This window comes from Phodopus roborovskii, unplaced genomic scaffold (assembly GCF_943737965.1).
Source record: "Phodopus roborovskii unplaced genomic scaffold, PHOROB, whole genome shotgun sequence".
NCBI lineage: Eukaryota > Metazoa > Chordata > Mammalia > Rodentia > Cricetidae > Phodopus > Phodopus roborovskii.
The window spans coordinates 33,097,016-33,117,484 of NW_026126541.1; the positions used below are offsets into that span (position 1 = coordinate 33,097,016).

General features: G+C 43.0%; 1 protein-coding gene across 1 annotated transcript in view; it reads left to right on the forward strand.

Moving 5' to 3' along the window:
- The window catches only part of Pgm5 (phosphoglucomutase 5), a 148,993-nt gene that overhangs the window by 91,421 nt on the left and 37,103 nt on the right, over positions 1-20,469 (forward strand). The window contains exons 8-9 of the mRNA XM_051199775.1: positions 11,490-11,625; positions 15,352-15,535. Coding sequence (XP_051055732.1) covers positions 11,490-11,625; positions 15,352-15,535 — 320 coding nt within the window. The remainder of the gene's footprint in view (positions 1-11,489; positions 11,626-15,351; positions 15,536-20,469) is intronic.

A 20,469-nucleotide genomic window follows, 5' to 3' on the forward strand; every position in this document is an offset into this window, starting at 1 on the left:
CCACATATGTGTGTAGTAGTTTTCCTGGTAAAATGCACTTACTGTAGATCATGGCAAAAATATCTATAAGCATCTCTGGCCAGAATCACAAAACTTTTCATAAAAGGCAAGATAGTAAATATTTCAGGCTTTACTAGCCTCAGGGGGTCTCTGTCAAAATTGCTCAGCTCTGACTATGGCACAAAGCTCTCACAGATGATGAATAAACAAACCAGTATAACTGTCCTCCAATAAAGTATTAGTTCCTGGCACAAGTGTGAGTTCAGCGTTTGCCCAAAGGCTGTCATTTGCTACCTCTGAACACGGGGCTAGGTAGAGGGGAGAGTTTGAAGAGAAAGAATGGGAAATATCACCAGAGGGGAGTTTCTGAAGCCTATTGCCTTAGATATTGGGCTCCAACAAGACATAGCTTCGACTCTCAGCTAGCTGGCGGTGGGAACGCCACATCCCACGTGTGTGTGTGGGGGGTCAGCCTGCAGGCTCCTTCAGCAAGTTCTGCTTTGAGATAGATATGCTGATTGCAACAAGAAGGCTGGACTGGATGGGGATTTAAAAAACTTTCACTTTTGGAGTTGTCTGTCATTTTCCTTTCAAGGAACATAGGAGATCCCCCCCCCCCACATCAAGGGCTTTAAAATTGTTGCATCCTTTGCCATTTTGGCAGGCTAAAAATGTTGGCCTACTTTGATGGTTGGAGCCTCTGAGCTCAATAGTGGAATGGTTCTCCCAGGGTGCTGGAGCCTGGAAGAAGTCTGTACTTTCATTAAATCTAGCGGAACTAAAAGACAGTTCTCTGTCTCTTTGGTGTGTACTGCTTCTACCATGCTTTTCAGTCCTCCTAGGAAAACAATGACTCCTTCTGCCTCTCAATCAGCTGAAAGTATTTGACCACTTTAGTGCCTACAGGAACACCGTACTAATCTAGAAAAGTGGCTTCCTTAATGCTATGTCTTAGAAAGGTTCTAAACTGGCTGTATCGGAACCACAGGGCAGATTGGTTTTGTGTGCGTGTGTGCGTGCGTGCGTGCATGCCTGTGTGTTGTGTGTGTGTGTATGTGTTTCTACCCTATACCAACTTTGAATCCCTGAGAGTGATTCAAAATGGTGCCATGGGTCTTTGCATTTTTTAAAGTAATTTATTTATTTTTATTTTATGTGCATTGGTGTTTTGTCTGCAAGCATGTCTGTGTGAGAGTGTTGGATCTCCAGGAACAGGCAGTACAGACAGTTGTGAGCTACCATATGTAGCTCTGTCCTCTGGAATAGCAGCTGGTGCTCTTAGTCACTAAGCCATCTCTCCACCCTGAGTCTTTGCATTTTAAAGAAACATGTTTAAGTAGTTCTGGTGTATATCCAGGAACAGGGATGAGATATCAGTGGTTTTGCTTTGCATCAGGGCTGGGAGAAAGAGTGTTTGAGCTTCCATACTGAGTTGAACTAAGCAGGACAAGGACAAAGGGACAGAAGGCTTGTGACTCACATCCAGGACCCTTGTTTGACACTGAAGGTCAGCTGAGTGGCTTCTATGCCCCTCATTTTCAACTTGTAGTGTTTGAATCATTATAAGAGCTATCTGTTTTAGAACATGGCTTTCAGAGTCAATGCTAATTATAGGAAGAGAAATGGAGAGGTAGACTCAGAGAAGCTTCTAGAATGTACTTCAGCTTTCCAAAGTAGAGGCCTCTGCCAGTGTCCCTGGGGCATGGAACTGTGTACCAACCAAGAATGTACAGTGTAGTGCCAAGAAAGCTTGGAAATAAGACTCAGTCTCAGCTCAAGGATGCCAAGACATTGCCCAGGGTTAGGTCCACAAGGAGCAAGCTACATCCTGAATAGAAATGTCACTGCTGGCACCTCTGGTTCACAGGGTGTGCCAAAGTAGCAGGCTGGTGGACAGAGCCATGTTCAAGTTTCTCTTGTGTGAGACGATCCAGGCAGTAGGAACCTGCATTCATTGCTCTGTCAAAGAAACTGGACAATAGAGGCCAAAGCATCTCTTGTGCTAGGATCAGGTGTCCACCCATGGCCCAGGAAAGATCTGGAAAGCTGATTTACTGGGGGTAGGGGACATTTTGTACATGCTCAGTCAAACAGAAGATTATTCATCTAAATGGCATTTGGGCTTCTTCTTCCAATTTTAAAGGAAATCTGGGCTTATTCCAAACACAAAGAGAATGTACTAATGTACTAAAATTAGGATTTTTTTTTAAAGCCAAAACTTAGGGGAATTTTTTTTTTCATTGTTGAAAACGTTCCTCCGCTTTTCATCATCATCATCAGTTTTCAGGGCATATGGATGGTGCTAGCCCAGAGTTTGGGAGGTTGGCCCATTGCAGGTAATGCTGAAGAACTACCTTCTGTTTTGGAGGTCTCTGAGCTTGACCACCAGGGTTAGTGCTGTCAACTGCATGGTAGCAAAGGCTCTCCTACCTGCCAAAGGAAACCATGCACTACAATAATATTGGTTGTTTCCAAGCAAGTATGCTACGTTGTTTCCTAGAATAACAGTCTCGTTTGATTTTTGTTTGTTTGTTTGTTAAGTGAGTCAGGGCATTCCTAAGTTATTTATACATCCATTTCTTTATGGAAATTTGGAATGACATACAGAATTCCTGACAAGAATACACTTAATCCAAATTGTCCCACCTGATTTTTTGTCCTGTGAATTCTTGAGTACAGCACCATGGCCTTGAATTAGCACTTTTCACATCTTGGATTTTAGCATAACAGAAAGAGGACTGTGGCTTGCCTTGCCACAGAGTCATCAGTACCCTTCCAGTCTTCTGAGTTCTGCTAGATTTCTCTGCTTGTCATGTGGGTACTGGAAATGTGCTGATGTTAGGGCCATGCCTGTCTTCTCCAAACCTCATTCTTTGGTATAAAGGAGGTCTCGAGCAAATGCTTACAGGACCCATAGAAGAGCAGAAAGACAGACAGAGGGAAGGAGGGAGGATTTCAACTTTGCTGTTTCTTCCTCTTATCAGTTATTGTTTTTATCATTCTTAAGTGGATGTGTTTCCTGATATCTGGAAACACAAGTACCCCAACATTTTGGAGGACTCATGGGAACAATTCAAATATACACACAAACCACACAAGGATAGCCCCAGTTGATAGAGGATGTGACAAAGAATGATAAAAACAAAATTATATGAATTATAAAACTATTGTAATTTTTTGGTTGTCTTATCATTGATAGCACAAATTCATAGCTAATAAAACATGTCTAGAAAGGTCTTCTTTTCCAAAATCCATACTAATGGTCAGATTTTAAAGTGTTGGTAGTTTGTACCATTAACTTGTGCATTTCTCACAGGGGTGATGACATTCACTTGTATGTGGCTATGCTTGACAGTGGGCTGGTCCCAGCTTTTGTTTTGATGTCCCTAAATCGTAGTGTCTTTATCACAGTCATTTTGTGATCTACTGTTTTGTGTTCTGCATTATTGACTTATTCCCCAGTGCCTTTGTGAAAGGAAATTTTATTTCCCCCAGTAGTTGTACAGTTTATAGCGCTCTCTGGCCACTCTCCTCCATTTCCACTCTCTCTACATATGAGCTACACACATCGTGACCAGGTTCGCAGCGGTGCTGTGGCACAGACATTGAGAAGGCCTAAGTCTCCCAAGTTTGTCCAATTATTTTATCTTTCTCCAAGTCAAATGAGGGAAAGCTTATGTTTGCTTTCTTCCAAGGGGTCTTAACTTCACATTTGTCTGTTTTCAATTCTGCCCAGTCAGCAGGAGGAAGAAAGAGGACAACCTATCTCCGAGTTTCAGATGGTTAAGTACAGTGATTTTTCTTCTTTGAGGCCAGCACTTCTAAACTTGGCTAGATTGCAGAAGGGGTGAGCAGTCGTGCTGACAACATTATCAGGGCCCGGAGAAAGTTTCTCTGTAGGACTGTTAGAAATGGGCTGTGTGCAATTCAATCTAGGTTAGGCAGAGTGTAGAGGCACTGTGATTGACATCCCCAAGAGCCTCCTTGTAACATTGGAAAATTGAAACTATTTTTTAGATTCTCCGAAAGCTATCACCCACGGTGTTGGAAACAAAACCCCCATTAGCGTGGGAAGGATGTCTCCATCACATGACCCCTTTCCATGAGATTTTTTTTTTTTCATGGGACAGGTTCCATTGACCACTCAGTTAATACTGCATGTTGACGATGCAAAGTGGCGAGAGTATTGTGTAAATGGAAACATAGGATTGGTGCCTTTGAGCTACATCTATACATTTTAGTGCCTCCTGGGACCTAGAGCCTAGTCTCTGGCCATTGGTCACAGGCTTAGGACTTCCAATTAGAATGAGAATTACTTTGCACAGTGTCTATCTATTAAGGGGCTTTTAAAGAAGGTGTCTTGTCCTTTGAAAGGATTTAGATGTATGTAACGAGTAAGGTTTTTCCGCCCACCGCCTGGTCTTGTCCCGCCGCCGTGCCAGCCCCAATTAACACACTGAGACTCTGTATTTGATATAATGCTGTTGGCCAGGTGCTAATTTCTTATTGGCTAGCTCTGTCTTAATTATTAACCCATTTCTATGTATTTCCACGTGGTCTGTTCTCTCCCGTCTCTCCATGCTGACTCCTCCTTACTCCTTCCTCTTTCCTCCTTGTCTCCTAGTCCCTCCTATCTTCCTTTCCTATTGGCCAACAATGCTTTATTCATTAACCAGTATGAGAAACATTTACAGAATGGCATCCCCCTCAGATGTAATCCCTGAAATTGTACTTTGAGCATCCCTAATGGGTTTTGGGGGTGGAATTATTAGTTACTTAGAGGCTTTACTGAGGAGGGAGTGCAATGACTGAGTGAAAGGTCTTTAGCCTGAAAACCACTAGGGATATTCCTTTTAGTATATGACTTTGGAAAGAATTCCTACAGAGTTCTGTTGCTCCTGTGAGCCTTGGTAACACAGGGATAATATGGGACACATACACAAAGAGATCTCTATTCTAGGGTTAGTGTGTTACTGTGAAGGAAGTGCATCCCCTGGCTGTTATGAAACTGCTAACATGCTCCATCCTCTGGCCTGGGGAGTCAATTGACTAGGAATGAATAAATAAAATAATGCTAATATATGTTACTTATGGAAGCCTCCTAAGCAATAGACACAATGCCTAGCACAGCCCCCACCCCATGCTTTGTTCTCCACCCTGAAATGAAGAAGGGACCAGAAATGACCCCTGTTTTATAGATGAAGTCACTGTGGCTTGGGGAGGCTCAAGCTCCTGGCTAAAGTCATCTTGACTAAGCAAGGATTCACTCTTGCCGGTTCTCCATCACCTGCTGCTGATGTTTCAGTGAGGCTAGCAAGTCATTTTCCAAGGCCCTTGTTATCCCTTTGCATGGAGATGGAGTCAATTCCATGCAACTTCAGGATGGTGTCTTGTAAATGACACAGCACCAGGACCTGGCAGAACTAGCTCTACTCCCGACTCTGTGGTTCTGTTGGCTCGGATGGACTGCACCTCCATCTTCTCACCTGTGGGAAGATCTTCTTAGAGAGATGGCCTGTGGAGTTTTCTCCCATTGTAATAGGTTGCTCTGGCTAGCCCCACTTTTAGGAAGGAGCCACAGGTTCATGCTGTCACTCATTTATTCACTCAGCAAACATTTCCTTCATACCTTTCAGAAGCCAGGCCAGGGATACAGTGAAGAGAAGTTTTAGATGTAAATTCTTCCCCTGAAGAGTTTGTAAGGTGGTGCTAAAAGGACCATTAGCCCAATCATGTTGTATGAAATATCATTAGTAGCACTGTCTTTTTTTCATACGGTCCATCTATTACAACTCTTACTTGTCAAGACCCATGGAGCCTACAATGCAAAGGACATGAGGGCAGTGGTTGCTGCCACATTGTCCTTTCTGAACTCAACAAGGCTTTGACCCTGTTCAGGCAGGTAAGCTTTGCTCTCCCACTGAAAAGCATCTGTGTGCTTGAGAACATTTATCTTTTAGCATAGAAAGCAGACTGGTTTAGTGAGCCTTCCTTTCTACCAGATATGAGAGAGTTGAATATAATTAGCTTGAGAAATGGACAAAACAAATTGTGTCACGATTCTTTAGCACTTTCTACAGTCTATCTGGAAGGATGTTGATCCCCTGGTTTTACTGCATTGTCCTGCTCTCTAACAAAAATAAATCCCTGCCTTGGGCAGATGACATGAAGATGGAGAGAGTTTCACAATCAAATGAGAGTTACAAGTAAGCATATAGGAGCTCCTGCGGTGTGGAGTATAAAAAAGAGAATTGCAAGTCCATTCCCCAGATCCTTGGATGGATGGCCTCAGCTTTTCTCTTGCCACATGGTCACTTCACCTGCTTTCTTCTGGGATCGCTGTCATCACTGTGCTGTCCTAGTAGTCAGGAAGTCTATAAGCATTTGGAGCCAAGCTGCCCAGATTCAAATCTTCTTTTTGTTACTTAAGAGCTGTGTGATCTCATGTGGATGAAACTTGACTCCATCCCTTGTCCGTAAGGAAGGATTGTCACATTGTAAACCTTAGGAAAAAAATGTATGAAGTAGCTGAGAATGGTACCCGGGCCTCACTGTTATCATAGAAGGGAATTTATGCCACTTAATAATTCTGCTTTCACGGTCGGTCAGTGTGATGTTTAAATAATTCTGCTCTCACAGTCAGTGTGATGTTTACACACACACACACACACACACACACACGTGTGTGTGTGTATGGGTGCATATGCTGTGCCTCATTTCAGGTTCCAGGGAATGTATGTGCAGAGGCACACGCTAAATGTTCATGTTTCCTGAAAAGTACCCAGAAAGGAAAAGTGGTCCTTTCTATTGGATGGCCAATGTTCTGTTTTGTCAAGGACTTCAAAGTTTCTTGGGAGATGGCACTTCTCACACCCAAACTGGGAAAGTTCTGGAATGAATTGGTCACTCCAAAACTGGCCAAGTCCTTACATTTCCAGATGCAAATGACAGAAAGAAGCTATAACACTGGAGTGAGGAGCGCCCACATGACAAAGTCCAGGGGTATCTTGAGCTGGAAAGTAGTAACTATTATCTTTATCCAAACATGAGCAAGAAGAGGCAGATGTGAACCCCTAGGCCGAACATAGACCTCATAGGCCAGCATGAGATTGCACTTCCTTCCCAAGGAGCCTCTCCCAGTCCTGGCTGCCTGTGACACTCACCCAGGGAGCTATGAAAGGATTCCCAATGCCTGGATGACAGGCCCTACAGGGTCCTGAATGTGGGTGTTTGTAAAAGTTTTCCAGTAACTGTAACTTGCCATCCAGGCTTGGGAACTACTAGCCTGAGCTAGAGTTCAGTTATAGTCTTGACAGCCGTGCTGTGCCAAATTCAAGTGCAGGATGCCCTGGATCTTGCAACTGTTCCAGGTGTGAGTGCAGGATGCCCTGGATTTCTTAACTGACAGATTCAGGACTCCTGAGATTTAGTTGCACTGATTTGACCTGGTAGCAATATATATGTGTGATGTTTTATTGATTTGCTCATTTCAAGAAATTCCTTCTACTTTTCCTTGATTGCTCTCTTTTATTTATTTGTTTTTTCTTGCCTGCTCTTCTCTCTGGTGAGTACAGTATGTGATTGGTGACTGTTGACCCTAAGGAACTGATGATGACGATGACAATAATGATGGTGATGATGATGACGGTGTGTGCATGTATAATGTGTGAGCATGTGTGTGGAGGTCAAAAGACAACTTCTGGACATTGGTTCTCTCCTTCCACTGTGGGTTCTTGGGATCACATTCAGGTCACCAGGCGGTAGATACTTTTACCCACTAAGACATCACATTAGGCCCAAGGAATGTGGTTTTGAAGCTTGAAAATGTTCCAGTTCTGGTTTGAGTGGAGAGGGACCAGTGATATTTCTCACAAGAAAATAGAAACCTTTTTGTGCTGCCTTTATTGTAGTCTAGGGGCAAAGAACTGTGCCCCATCCAGCCCTGTGGGCTCTGGCCCGATGGCTGTGGTGCAGGCTGGACAGATGAAGGTGAGGTGGGCTTGGGTCAGGCTGACTTGGATTGAGGAGAGAAAGCTGAATGGTTCTTCTAGACTTTTGAAACTGGGGCTAAATTCTCCTTGCTTTGTCCCAGCTGGATGGCAGGCTTTGGCTGCATGGTCAGCCAGAAGCTAGAGGACCCACATTTCAAGAACTGTACTGGTGTTACTCAGTACCCCAGAGGGGAGACCCCCACCAGCCATGAAAGACACAGACAAGCATATCACAGAGTGAAAGAAGTCCACCTCAAAAGGCTTCATACTGGCTGAATCCAACCATGCAGCATTCTAGAACACACGCGTTCCACATCTAAATATCTGTGTATCATTGACAAATCTAAAAATGAAGTTTTATCTTGAAAGTAATATGCACATGCTTATTGTAGAAATAAAACAGGAGGCAGAAAAGAAAAGCAGCCAGAGTCCTGCCATTTCAGAGCTAGGTAACCACTGTTAGTAGATCTGTTACCTCCCTGATAGGGCATTGGAGTTCACTTGCAGTAAAGATGTGTTAAAGGACTCCACCCCATCCAATGGCAACATCTAAATACTTGTAGCATCATTTGTCATCTTTCTCACTTCCTCAGTGAACTAGAAAGCACAGCTCACTTCACTTGATCATCAGCCCCTTATGATTCTTGGCAAATGTTACCCCTGTTGGCAAAGATATCCAGGCCAGCTCACAATTTACTATGTGTTATCTATAGATGACCCATGGTGGGTTTTATTCATCTAAAAGAACTCTGGTCTCCATGCCACTAAATTCTGACATCTCTCTTAAGGACTTAACAGCATCTAATGGTTCTATCTCTGGTAATGTGATCCAGCTGGAGAGCCAAGGTATGCAAAGCCCTTGTTTTAGACAAAGGGGTATTTTTTCCTCCAGCCAGTAAGTAAAAGTGACTTTTTTTCCTCAGCTATAAAAGGACAAGAGGGTTTGAGATGATTGCACTGGGCAGGGTTTCCTAGGCTTGTTATTTTGGCAGTGGGCCATATTGCTATGCCTGAGTCGTCCAAATTTCTTCCATTTCTTGTAGCAGCATGAAGAGCTCACTGGCTGGGATAAATTTCTTTATGGCGTGATGATTAATGCCCAGGGTTATCTTAACCCAGAGCCAACCACAGTGGGATATCCTACGGTGTCATTGGCAGACCATCGAATCACCGTGTGTTAAGAACTAAAGACTCTTTCCTATTAATTTAAGTTACTTCGCTGCCCTTTCTGGTTACATGTTTTTCTCCTTAAGAGAAAATATTTAACATTTAGTACTATATGCAGAATAATGATGGTAAACAGCCTGCAGTTCCAGCCTTAGTCCTTGTAGATGTTTGCCTTGTCCCATTTTCAAGGTTTTAAGAGCTCCACGTCATGAGTCTGCTATGTTGATTTGCTATGTCTATTTCATCACCTTAAAACCAAGAGTGAGCTTGTCCATTCTCACTGCCTGATTGCAATAGGAAATGGTCCACTTCCGGACCCAGTCTCATTTCCTAAGATGGTTCTATTGCTAAAGGAAGGAGAAAGAGTAGGAGTAGGAGGAAGAGGAGGAGGAGGAGGAGAAGAAGGAAGAAGAAAGTGGCTTATGTTATGACAGAATGATTTGTGTGACCTTTCAGTCAGTCACTTCTAAATAATTATGGATATTTAGTTGATTAATCCCTGAAGAAGCCACAGGGTAGAGGCTGTTAATATTCTTATAGTATAAACAAATATAGCAAACAGAAGTAGATGGTTAAGACAGGATCTGAACACACAAAATTGGTCACTAGAATGTGCCTCCCTTTGCTGCCTTTTAAAGGACATGGCCTTATTATGTTACCCAGGCTGACTTTGAACTTCTACCACTGCCTCACCTTATTGAGCAGCTAGAAATATAGGGAAGCATCACCATTGTAGTGCCTGTTTGAACTTAATTCAATTGTTACAGGATCACAAGATTGGTAATAGTATCATTGTATTACAGATGAGAAATTGAGGCTTGCAAGGGTTAGCAACTTTGTTGTTATTGTTTGTTTGTTTTTGTTTTTTGAGACAGGGTTTCTCTGTGTAGCCCTGGCCATCCTGGAACTCACTCTGTAGACCAGGCTGGCCTCAAACTCAGAGATTCATTTGCTTCTGCCTCCCGAGTGCTGAGATTAAAGGCATTCACCACCACTGCCCAACATGGGCTAGTAAATTCTCAATGATGTTTCACACCTGGCAAGTGGCAGAGGTTTGTTGGGCTCCTCATTCCAAAGCCTTCCTCGTGCTTTAGTCACACTGCAACATGTTCCTTTCAGTTCAGCGCTTTGTCACTTCAGAGAAAGCCTGTAGCTGGCCAAGAGATGTGTGTTAAGTACATCTGCAACAAAACTCCTGGGTCCACATGGCACAGTGAACTCATTCAGGTTGTATGAGATATTTGTTGTATTTCTATATAAATAGCTGCAGGATGCAGTTCCTCAGCTTTGGGATTTTGGGTTTGCTATCCTTTGGCTTTGATGCCTTCTTCTCTAGATGCCTGTGTCTCTTTCATCATCCTGATGTCTCATTGTGATCAACTTACTGGACCCGACTCTTAGAGCTGCATTAATCTCTAGGGTGGCTATGATGGTTCAGCACAAGCTGGATGGTTTGAATGGTATAAGTGGACTCTCTTCAGTTCCGGAGAACTGAGGCATCTGGAGGGGAGGTGTTGCCAGGGCCGGGCTTCCCTGTGGACTGTGATGCAGTATCAATTCTAGCTTCTTCAGTTTCAGGTGCCTCTGTGTACTTCTTAGCTCACAGCAGTGTGAGTCCAGGCTCAGGGTCGATGCACCTTGTAGCTCTATTTCTCCTTTTCTATGTCTCTGGTCATAAGTGTCAGTAGATTTAGGACCCAACTGGATAATCCAGGATGACTTTATTTCAAGATCCCTAGCTTAATTACACCTACAAAGACACCCCTCAACCCATCCACATGCATAGGTTACAAAAGAATGTGTCTTTTGTGGTAACCACAGCTTTTATTGCTGACCTCTGATGCCAGCCTCTCCTCTAATTTCTTCAAAGCATTTGTCCTTATTGGATGCTTCATATTCTTCTGTCTGCTTTGCTTGCCTGCCTCCATATACTTGAACTCAGACTTCAAGTGAAGAACTTTATTGCTCACTCCTTTTGTTTGTTTGTTTGTTTGTTTTTGGCCAGGATATAAAAAAATGCTGAGATGATTGGAGGAGTTGTCAAAGATTTATTGAGGAAAAGGATGCATATGTAATGGCATTATATCATTTTGAGTCTTCAACGCTTTCAACAATTTTTAGGACTTTATTATATTTTTGTTGTTATTTTATATTATTTGAATTTCATTTACATATTTTAAAGAAAAAACAAGTGTATTATAACATATCAACTCTGTAGAGTGGGTAAAAATATACAGCCTTTTTGATACAATTCCAAATTGCTAAATGGTCTTGTTACCTTTGTTTTTCCCCAGGTGAGACCACTCATTAGAATCTCTCTTTTTGCCTTAGGCTCTGATCACCTCCGAGAGAAAGATGGCCTCTGGGCTGTCTTGGTCTGGCTGTCCATTATTGCTGCCCGGAAGCAGAGTGTGGAGGAAATTGTTAGAGATCATTGGGCCAAATATGGCCGCCACTACTACTGCAGGTGAGGATGGGCAGGGTCTCTCTGCATGTGTCTTAAGAATTACTCTTAGAGATGTTTCCTAAAACTGATGGTTTAGAATTGAAGAAGAAAGCATCTTTTAGAAACATCTGAGACTGGAAGTCTGGGGTTGGCTGTTAGGGAGTAGTGTCAGGGGTTACTAAAGTGAAAGGACAGATTTTACTTGCCCTTGTGGCTTTCCTCCCTAATCTTTTCATTGAAACTATAAAGCAAATGGGTGGTCATGCCAAGAGGGCATCAAAATGCAGATCCTTGGTTGCTGTGGGTCTTGTAGTCAAAGCAGACACATTTCTTGTTTGTTCTATGTGGCTCTCTTAAAGGAGTGGGCAGACACAAAAACCTACACTTTGGTGTTTTTGAAGTCTTCTCCCACCCTGGGTTTAATGTCCACACTAATGGTAAGAAGGCTTCTGATGCGGCTGAGCCAGGATAATTTGCATGGCCCACATGGCTCAGCAACCCCAGAGTTTTACTAGAGGCTTACCCTGATTTAAAAAAAAAAAAAATAGAGACACAGAGAAGGGAAATATTATCTCTGCAGGAGGCAGAGGAGAGTGGTGGGCCAGAACTCAGGGTAGATGGTCTATCCCTTTCTTGTTGTTGAAGTAAGAAAGAACATTCCAAGGTTATGCCACCTAGGTGTGTCCCAAGCCATGCTTCAGGGAAAGAGTAGTAGAAAAATGGTTGACTCTGGGCAATTGTGTGTGGAAAGGGGACTTCTGGGATCCTCAGTGTTAGAGACAGAGGTTGTGACTCATTCAGTTCTTCTTATGAGTGGTTATCAGACTTGGGTGTTCAGTTGGGTTTCAAGAGCTTGAGGGGCAAAGGGCTTTTGACTTTTCCCTTATGTGGTGATGTTTCTTCTTTTAAAAAGCATCTACTTAGATAAATATCAGAGAATAAGGAGGACCTCAAGGGTGCTTATTAAACTCTAAGGGACTGCAGTGTTCTGGAAAATAGAGACAATAGCCATAATAGCTTTGATTCCTGGTTAGTTAAGAAGACTTGGAATGTGAAAATAAATAAACCAGCATATTATACATTGAGCCATAAAAAAAATTCTCAAGGCCAGTGGGATCTTGGATTTTTTTTTCAATATCTCTAACATGGGTCACACACCCCTGGTTCTTGGAAAGTTTGATTTATTTATTTGCTTAATTTACATCCAAAGATTAATTGGCACATGAATTTCCTCTGTTGTATGAAGATCTTATAAAGATTCCAACCTGACAAAAATATTTTGTGCTTGCTAGCTAGCTGGGCGATTACTCTGAGTCAGAGATATGTGCCTTATAATTTGTGGAATGACTGTTTAGGTTCCTGCCAGTGTTTTGAAGAAATGGTGTGATGATAAGTGTATTTATAACATACTTCATGTTTTGTGGCCAAGAGCTTGTAATGTTAATTGCTTCTTTCATAACAATACCATATTAGAGAATACTATGCAGTGGAGATTTAATTTCGTGCAGGACATTCAACTGTATTACAAATTTCTATCCAGAAAATTCACAGAGATTAAGAAGAAGGGAATAGAGCATAGGTACAGTGAAGGACAGAACCCCCCCCCCTCCAATCCCAGCAAATAGCAAGCCAAGGGGGAGGGATTTTTGAAATAAGTGATCTCTAGCTGACAGTTCTCTTGGCAGGGAGGAAATAATAAAACAATTTCAGTGTCACTAATCGTGAGGCTAAGGTTGCAGCTGGGCACAGTCTCCTCATTTTCTTTGTCTGGGTGAATTCCAGAAGCAATTCTCCACTCAGAGGTTACATCCCTTGAAAATGTGGTGCTGGCGGTGGCAGCTGGAGGGACCATCAGGCTATAGGGGAAGAGAGGAGAAGAGAGGGTTGGGCAGGCTATGGGAAGAGAGGGTTGGGCGCTTGTGTGAGAGGATGAACCACCAGGTCTGGTGCTTGGACATGATCTCAGCTTTATACAGCATGGTCTTTAGTAAACAAACGTTCTCAAGTTTTGAATTTTTTCCTCCAACGTTCTCCTGCCTTGTCCATCTTCCTGCCCCTTTCTGCTCATCTTGGTCTTACCATTATTTATTCATAGAATTTTTCTATTTACTTATCGATTGGTAGACTCTTACTTTGGTGCTAGGCCTTGAACTTACTTTACTTCTCTTGCCTGAGTCTCCTGAGTGCTGGGATTACAAATAAGTGCCTCCATGTCTGGCTCTTAGAAGGATCTCCTCCCCACACCCCACCCAGAGTGTCTATCTCTAATAAAAATCCCATGTCTGAACCCATTTCCCAACAGTGTCCTCAGGACTTTCCTGTTACTTTGTTTGTGAAGCCGAGGAAGGAGTACCCTGGCGTAGGAGGAAGAAAATATGTGCTAGACGTGGTGTCATTCCACGGCCCCCATTTCAGCAAGTGCCCTGATATTTGCGGACCGTCTTTAAATGTCTCCAGTTGATAAAAAGTAGGAGCAACGGTCCAGGGCTTCCATCTTGCAGCTCGCCCAGAGCCTTCTCTAGTTCTCTGTCCAGGTGTGAAGCCCTCCTGAAGCCACTAGGCCCAGAGCTCCCCCTCCTCTCCCTTTGTAAATAACCATCCTCTCCATGCTGTGCCAGCCAGATTTGGAGATGATTATCTGATGTTTGGAGAGACAATTTCTTTATGGTAGTGACTAAGGAAAAAAAAAAAAGAAAGAAAGAAAGAAAAAAGAAAAGAAAAGAAACAAACAAACCAATGAACAGATTTGTGTTTTAAAAGCTCTGATTCCTGGCATTGTGCCAACTGTGGTATGCATCATCATATTTTAAACTCCAAAACAAACAGGGCAGGGAGAATTTTTAGTCTTTTCTCTTTCCCTTTTGATCACCCCCTTCCCCCCAGCCCTGCTATTACATTTGATGCTTGTGCATAGGAAGACTTTTTGAATGGAACAATTGTGACATCTCTTTCAAGTTCTCCAGGGATTTTTATAGTATGCTTAATTTCCTTTCTTCCTTTCTCTTTGCTCTTGCCTCCCCACCCCCCAAATTGCTTCCTCATCCCAGACTAATTGCATAGAATCCACTGTGCTCCAGAAACAGCAGAGAATAGGAGAACTAAAGTCTATGCCCTTTTGGACTCACATTCTGAAGGGCAAGGGCAGATTCGAAGTAAGCAAATACAAAACAAGCAGGGGGGGATCCATAGGCCAATGCAAAAGAAAATGTAGAGGGTGTGGCAGGCAAGGGGAGAAAGGAAAGCTACTTAGATGGATGGATGCTCAAGAATCACTTTCAGGAGACCTGAAGACTGGAAGGAAAGGACAAGCCAGTGCTTTGAGTGTGCCAGGCACAAGAAATCTAAGAATGTACAAGATGGAGGGGACAAACACCAAGAAAAGAGTGGCAGGAATGGTTGAGGTATCACCAGGGACTGAAGTGGAGGCCATGGTGGCTCCTGCAAAGAGGGACAAAGTCAGTTCTGATCAAGCTAAGTAGGGCAGGGTTGGTTTCCATAGTACTTGATAGTCTGTGCTTGGGGTTTTGTTCTCAACATGACAGGAGTTTGGGGAGGGGCTTATAAGAAAGGAACAACATAATTTGAGTTTATAAGGCCCCCATGTGGAGACTGCTTTGTAGAGGCCATGAGGAGAACCCGAGGCTTCTCTTTATCTCCTTTCCCGGAAGCAGGACCATGAGGGGTCCTTCCAACGGCCAGTTCTCTGATTGGGTTTTGTTTTTCTCGTGTCCTGCCTTCCCCCAACAGGTTTGACTATGAGGGACTGGAGCCCAAGGCAACATACTACATCATGAGGGACCTGGAGGCCCTGGTTACAGACAAGTCCTTCATTGGCCAGCAGTTTGCGGTGGGGAGCCACATTTACAGCGTTGCAAAGACAGACAGCTTTGAATATGTGGACCCTGTGGATGGCACTGTAACCAAGAAACAGGTACTGTCGGGGGAATCACAGAAATAGTTGTATTAGGCAAAGTGGGTGGACAAAGTATGTAGGGCTAGAGAAATCTTTAGGGGTCGTCTTCTGTGTGCTCTTCACTTTGAACAGCAGAGTTCTCCATCTACGAAGAGGAAGCCCTCAATGACATTACCTCATCACTGGTGGAGAGTGGACCTCTCCTCCAGTGAGGACCTGGGCCTCTGGGTCTCATATTGCTTATACCGGCTAACTGATGGATGAAGACCTCAAATAGGAATAGGCCCCGTATTTCCTTCTTTAATGGTAGCAGCCTACAAGTGCTTTTATGTGGTGGCTATTTGTGGTGATAAATTCAGAGAAGTTCCTGGAGCTAACTATCCCTGTGGTTGGGATCTCCCAGTGTATGGTCCTTCATCTTCTGTTACCTTATGTCGTCAAGGAACCACAAGGGCTTAGATGAGTTCAGCGTCTTGGGAGGGAAAGAATAGTTGGAAAGTTTGCCCAGAAATCCCAAGTGGAGATTTCATGGGTGAATGTTAATCTCAGGCAAATAGCAAAGCCAACCACAGCTGCAATTATGCTCTTGTTTTTTGAGAATTGTGTGAGAAAAGTTGATGTCTCTATAATGATTTTTTCCCCTCTCAGTCTTATGTATTTATTGGTTATGGCAAGTACTGACCCCTCTGGGAACACATCACAGACATTAACATTTACAGTGTATGTAATACAACCTGAGTAATGTTAAGAGCAGTTCAGTCCATAAATCCCCAAGTTCTTATCTTTTTATATATCCTTCTAAGTGAAGACAGTAACAGAAGGCAGGCGCTGCAGGTGTTTGGGACTAGATATGTACTGCTACCCTAATTTAAGTAGCATGTCCCCTGTCATCTTTGCTTTGAAAGCCCCAGCACTGTGGGTACTACAAATCCCAGTGCATTCTTTTTTGTTCTCTTGGTACTGCCTCCAGTTGGCTTAGTTTTATAGTTATTTTTAAAATCTCCATCAATATATCAGTGCTTTGGCTTAGCAGTTAAGAACGTTTGCTATTACAGAGGGCCAGGTTCAGTTACCAGCACCCATGTGGCTGCTCACAACCATCCAAAACTCTAGTTTCAGTGCCTATGATGCCCTCTTCCGGTTTCTATGGGCACCAGACATACACGTGATGAACAGGCTTACATTTAGCCAAAACGCTCATCGATGCTCGATGCATTAAAAATGAAAACAAGCACCAGGCGATGGTGGCACACACCTTTAATCCTAGCACTTTGGAGAGAGAGGCAGGTGGATCTCCCTGAGTTTGAGGCCAGCCTGATCTACAGAGTGAGTTCCAGGAGAACTGGGGCTACACAGAGAAACCCTGTCGCTAAAGAAAGAAAGAAAGAAAGAAAACAAGCAGCCCTTCATTGTAGAAGCCCTTGAAGTCAGCTGAGAAAGACACAAGTAGTAAAGGAAAAGCCAGGATCTGAAAGACAGAATGGAATCATGTCACCTGCTGTGTGGACTTCTGGGAAATTCCTTGATTTCTTAGGTCCATACTTTCTTCTCCATCCATGCACACAACTTTTCAGAAATGGAATGAAATAAGATAGAAAAAAGTGTAAGCTTTCCTTTCTAAGACAGACAAAAGCCCGATTTTCCTTTGCTAGGGAGCAACCCACAAACTTCTGTGGCCCCTCATTTCACCAAGGATAGTTCTTGCTTGCTCTGAAATAACAGCAGTGATTCAGCCATCAGCAGCAATGGAAAACAGGTGCTCACATGACATCATTGAGTCCCTATGTCCTGAATACGTATTTTTCCAGTTTTGTTTCACTTTCTCTCCAGACCAGCCTGCCCCATGCCCAAGGCCCACTTTGCTTTTGTTGCTATAAGATTTGAGAGACTTGAAATACATATACTTTCTAAAGTATGTTTCTAGGTCTACAGCTCTAACTACCCGAGTTTCCCCCATCTTGTCTAAAGTATCCCTGTGAGGTTTCTAATCTCTGGAGAAAGATTGGGACCCTGTTTTGGGGTTACTGGTCTAGATACAACTAGATTAATGATGTTATCTAGCCATGGGAAGCCTAGCTGTTGAGCTAATTTATTTGTTGTTTGGTCCAACATTTCTCTAACTTAACTTCTTTCCTGGAGCATTAAGTATTCAGAAGGGATCATTTTTGATGCTCTTTAATCAGTTACATCAGGCCACTTCTTCAGCTGGATGCGTTTATTCCATTCCTCTTCCCTCCTAAGCACAGATGCTAGTTTTCATTTGAACTTTGGATATATTAATGTTTTCCTTTCTACACTGTTCCACCTGAGCTCAAATGTACTTATAAATGGATCAGTGTTGCCAGGACCTGCTCTTGGGAATTTCCTTGTAAAGAAGAAAAAAGACTGTTGTAACATGGAAAGTAATTGACCCAGGGACTGATACTGGGGTTCAAACTTCAAGCTGAAGTTCAGAAAAGCAAAGCAGCTGGCCACTAGCTTCTTACTTCTCCCTCAGGCTGAATGGGCTGATCCTGTCTCCATGAGCCCTCACCTCCATGAGCCTCAGACTGTAACCTCTCCTAAGTGTGGCTGGAGAATGAATGCCTCCTACTCAATCCTGATACCGACTTATATACCTCTCATGTGTCCTGGGATTAAAGGTGTGAGCTATAATTCTATTTTAGACTGATTCAATCTTGTGTAAGTCTGGGTGGCCTTGGGCTCACAGAGATGTGTGTACCTCTTAATCCTGAGTCCTAGGATTAAAAGTGTGTACTACCACCTCCTGGCTTCTGGCTGCTGAGATTAAAGGTGTGTATCATCAGTGCCTGATCTCTATAGTTTGAGGATGACTTTGCTTTTCTGAATTCTCAGTCAAGCTTGAATAAATCCTAACTGTCACTACAGACTGTCTTTTTCTCTCCTATCAGGGCCCTGTGAGTGTCAGCTTCATGGAATGGTGGCTCTGATCCCCACTGCAGCTCTTCTGCAGGCTTGGTTTGGTTTAGTGAGGGTGATGAGGGACCAGGTAATGAGCTCATGCTCTGCCACAAATCAAAAGTGGCTCTTTTGACACAGTTTGTTTTGTTGGGTTCTGTGTAGAGGGACTCAGCACAGTAGGGCTGTGCAGTCTTTGGGGTTATCAGCAGACACCAATGTTCAGCTCAAGGATAGTTGAGTCTAAGGCACACTTCAGGCAATATCATGCAAAATCAGCACACTTTCTGAGTGACAGACACTTAAAAGACACACTTGAGTTTAAATGAGCTGGTATGACTTCTAAAATACTCATGAAGAGCTTGGGCACACTCACTAAGTTAATAATTACTGAGAGTCTACAAAACACATGCTTTTGTGTTTTGTGCATTTATTCATTGTGCAGCTTTCTAAACAAATACATGTAGTGACTTTATAGTCATATAATCTACACATTATACAATTCACTCATTTAAAGTGCAGATTTCAGTGATTTTTTACATTGACAAAGTGATGCAGTCACCACCTCATTAAAGTTTAAAACATTTCATCACTCTGCAATGTGACCTTGCTCATTCTAGCTGCCCTCTCCCTTCCAACACCCCTCCAGCCTCCAGGTCCTGGCAATCAATGGCGTGCTTCTGTATCTTCGGATTTGTCTCTTTTGGGCATTGCCTCTGAATGGAATCGCATGTCGGCTTTGTGACTTGACTGTCTATTCTCACTTTGTGTACTATTTCCCTGGCCTTCCATACACAGAATACAAACACCTCATTCCTTTTTAAAACTGAATTGCACTCTATTGTATGGATGCTACATTTTGTTTCCCATGTGTCCATCGATAGGTTTCCACTTATTAGTGCAGTTTCCATTTTTGACTATTATAATGAATCTGGTGTGAGTGTTCACATGCAGTTGTACAGACAGAGGTTGCAGCACCCTTGATATACAACTGGATTGAAGTTGTTCAGCTAAACCTTAAAGGAGCTGCCATCCAGTCCACAAACTCACTTCTACCACCTTATATTGTGCCAGCAGTATGTGAGGGTCCAGCTTCCCATACCTTTGCTAAAATTTGTGACTACATCTTTTCGATTTTCAAACGCTGTTGTTTTAAAACAACATACTATACTGCGGATTCTTTTAAAATTAAGATAGAAGCAGAGCCAAGCATAGTCTTTCTCTCTGTCTCTCATGTACACACACACACACACACACACACACACACACACATACACACACACTCAATCCCCCCAACACTCAGGAAGCTGAGGGTCATGATCCTGAGATCAAGCAAGCTAAGGCCATGCCAAAAAAAAAAAAAAAAAAAAAAAAAAAAAAAAAAAAAAAAAAAAGAAAGAAAGAAAGAAAGAAATTTTATCACCATAGGGAATAACAGCAGTATCCAAAGCACAAAGACAACCCGGCCACTGTGCATGTGTATAGAAGGCAGCTCACCATCCTCTTCACATCTTCTTCCTCCTCAGTACTATGTTGTCCTCTCTGGCATCCTAATCCTCTATTGTTTGAAATCAGGCAGACACAGATATAATGGCTGTCTTTGACACAATGCAAATCTTTGCTTTTGGGTTCAAGCTCAGCTTGAGAGGCAGTGGTGATGGTACTCAGCATTTGTGGTAAGAGAGGATATTTGAGGGGATAATTCTCCAAATCTCTGGTGCAGGGGCTGCTGGCTAATCTACACTCAAGAAATGTTAGTTCTTTCTCTCTATCCTCAATTCTTAATGTGACTATCAGAGTGAGCAAAGGATACATTATTTCCCCTTCCTTCTGTCTTTTCTTCCCTATTATGTCCAGAGGTGTGTGCACCTACACACACACACACACACCCACACACACACACACACACACACACACGCATATACATGAACAAGTATGTGGTTTGAAAATAATATATGGCATGTACTAGCACTAGAAAGCATTGTGCAGTCTGTGTTCTATCCTAGCCTTAGATATTTTGCAGTGAAGTTTGA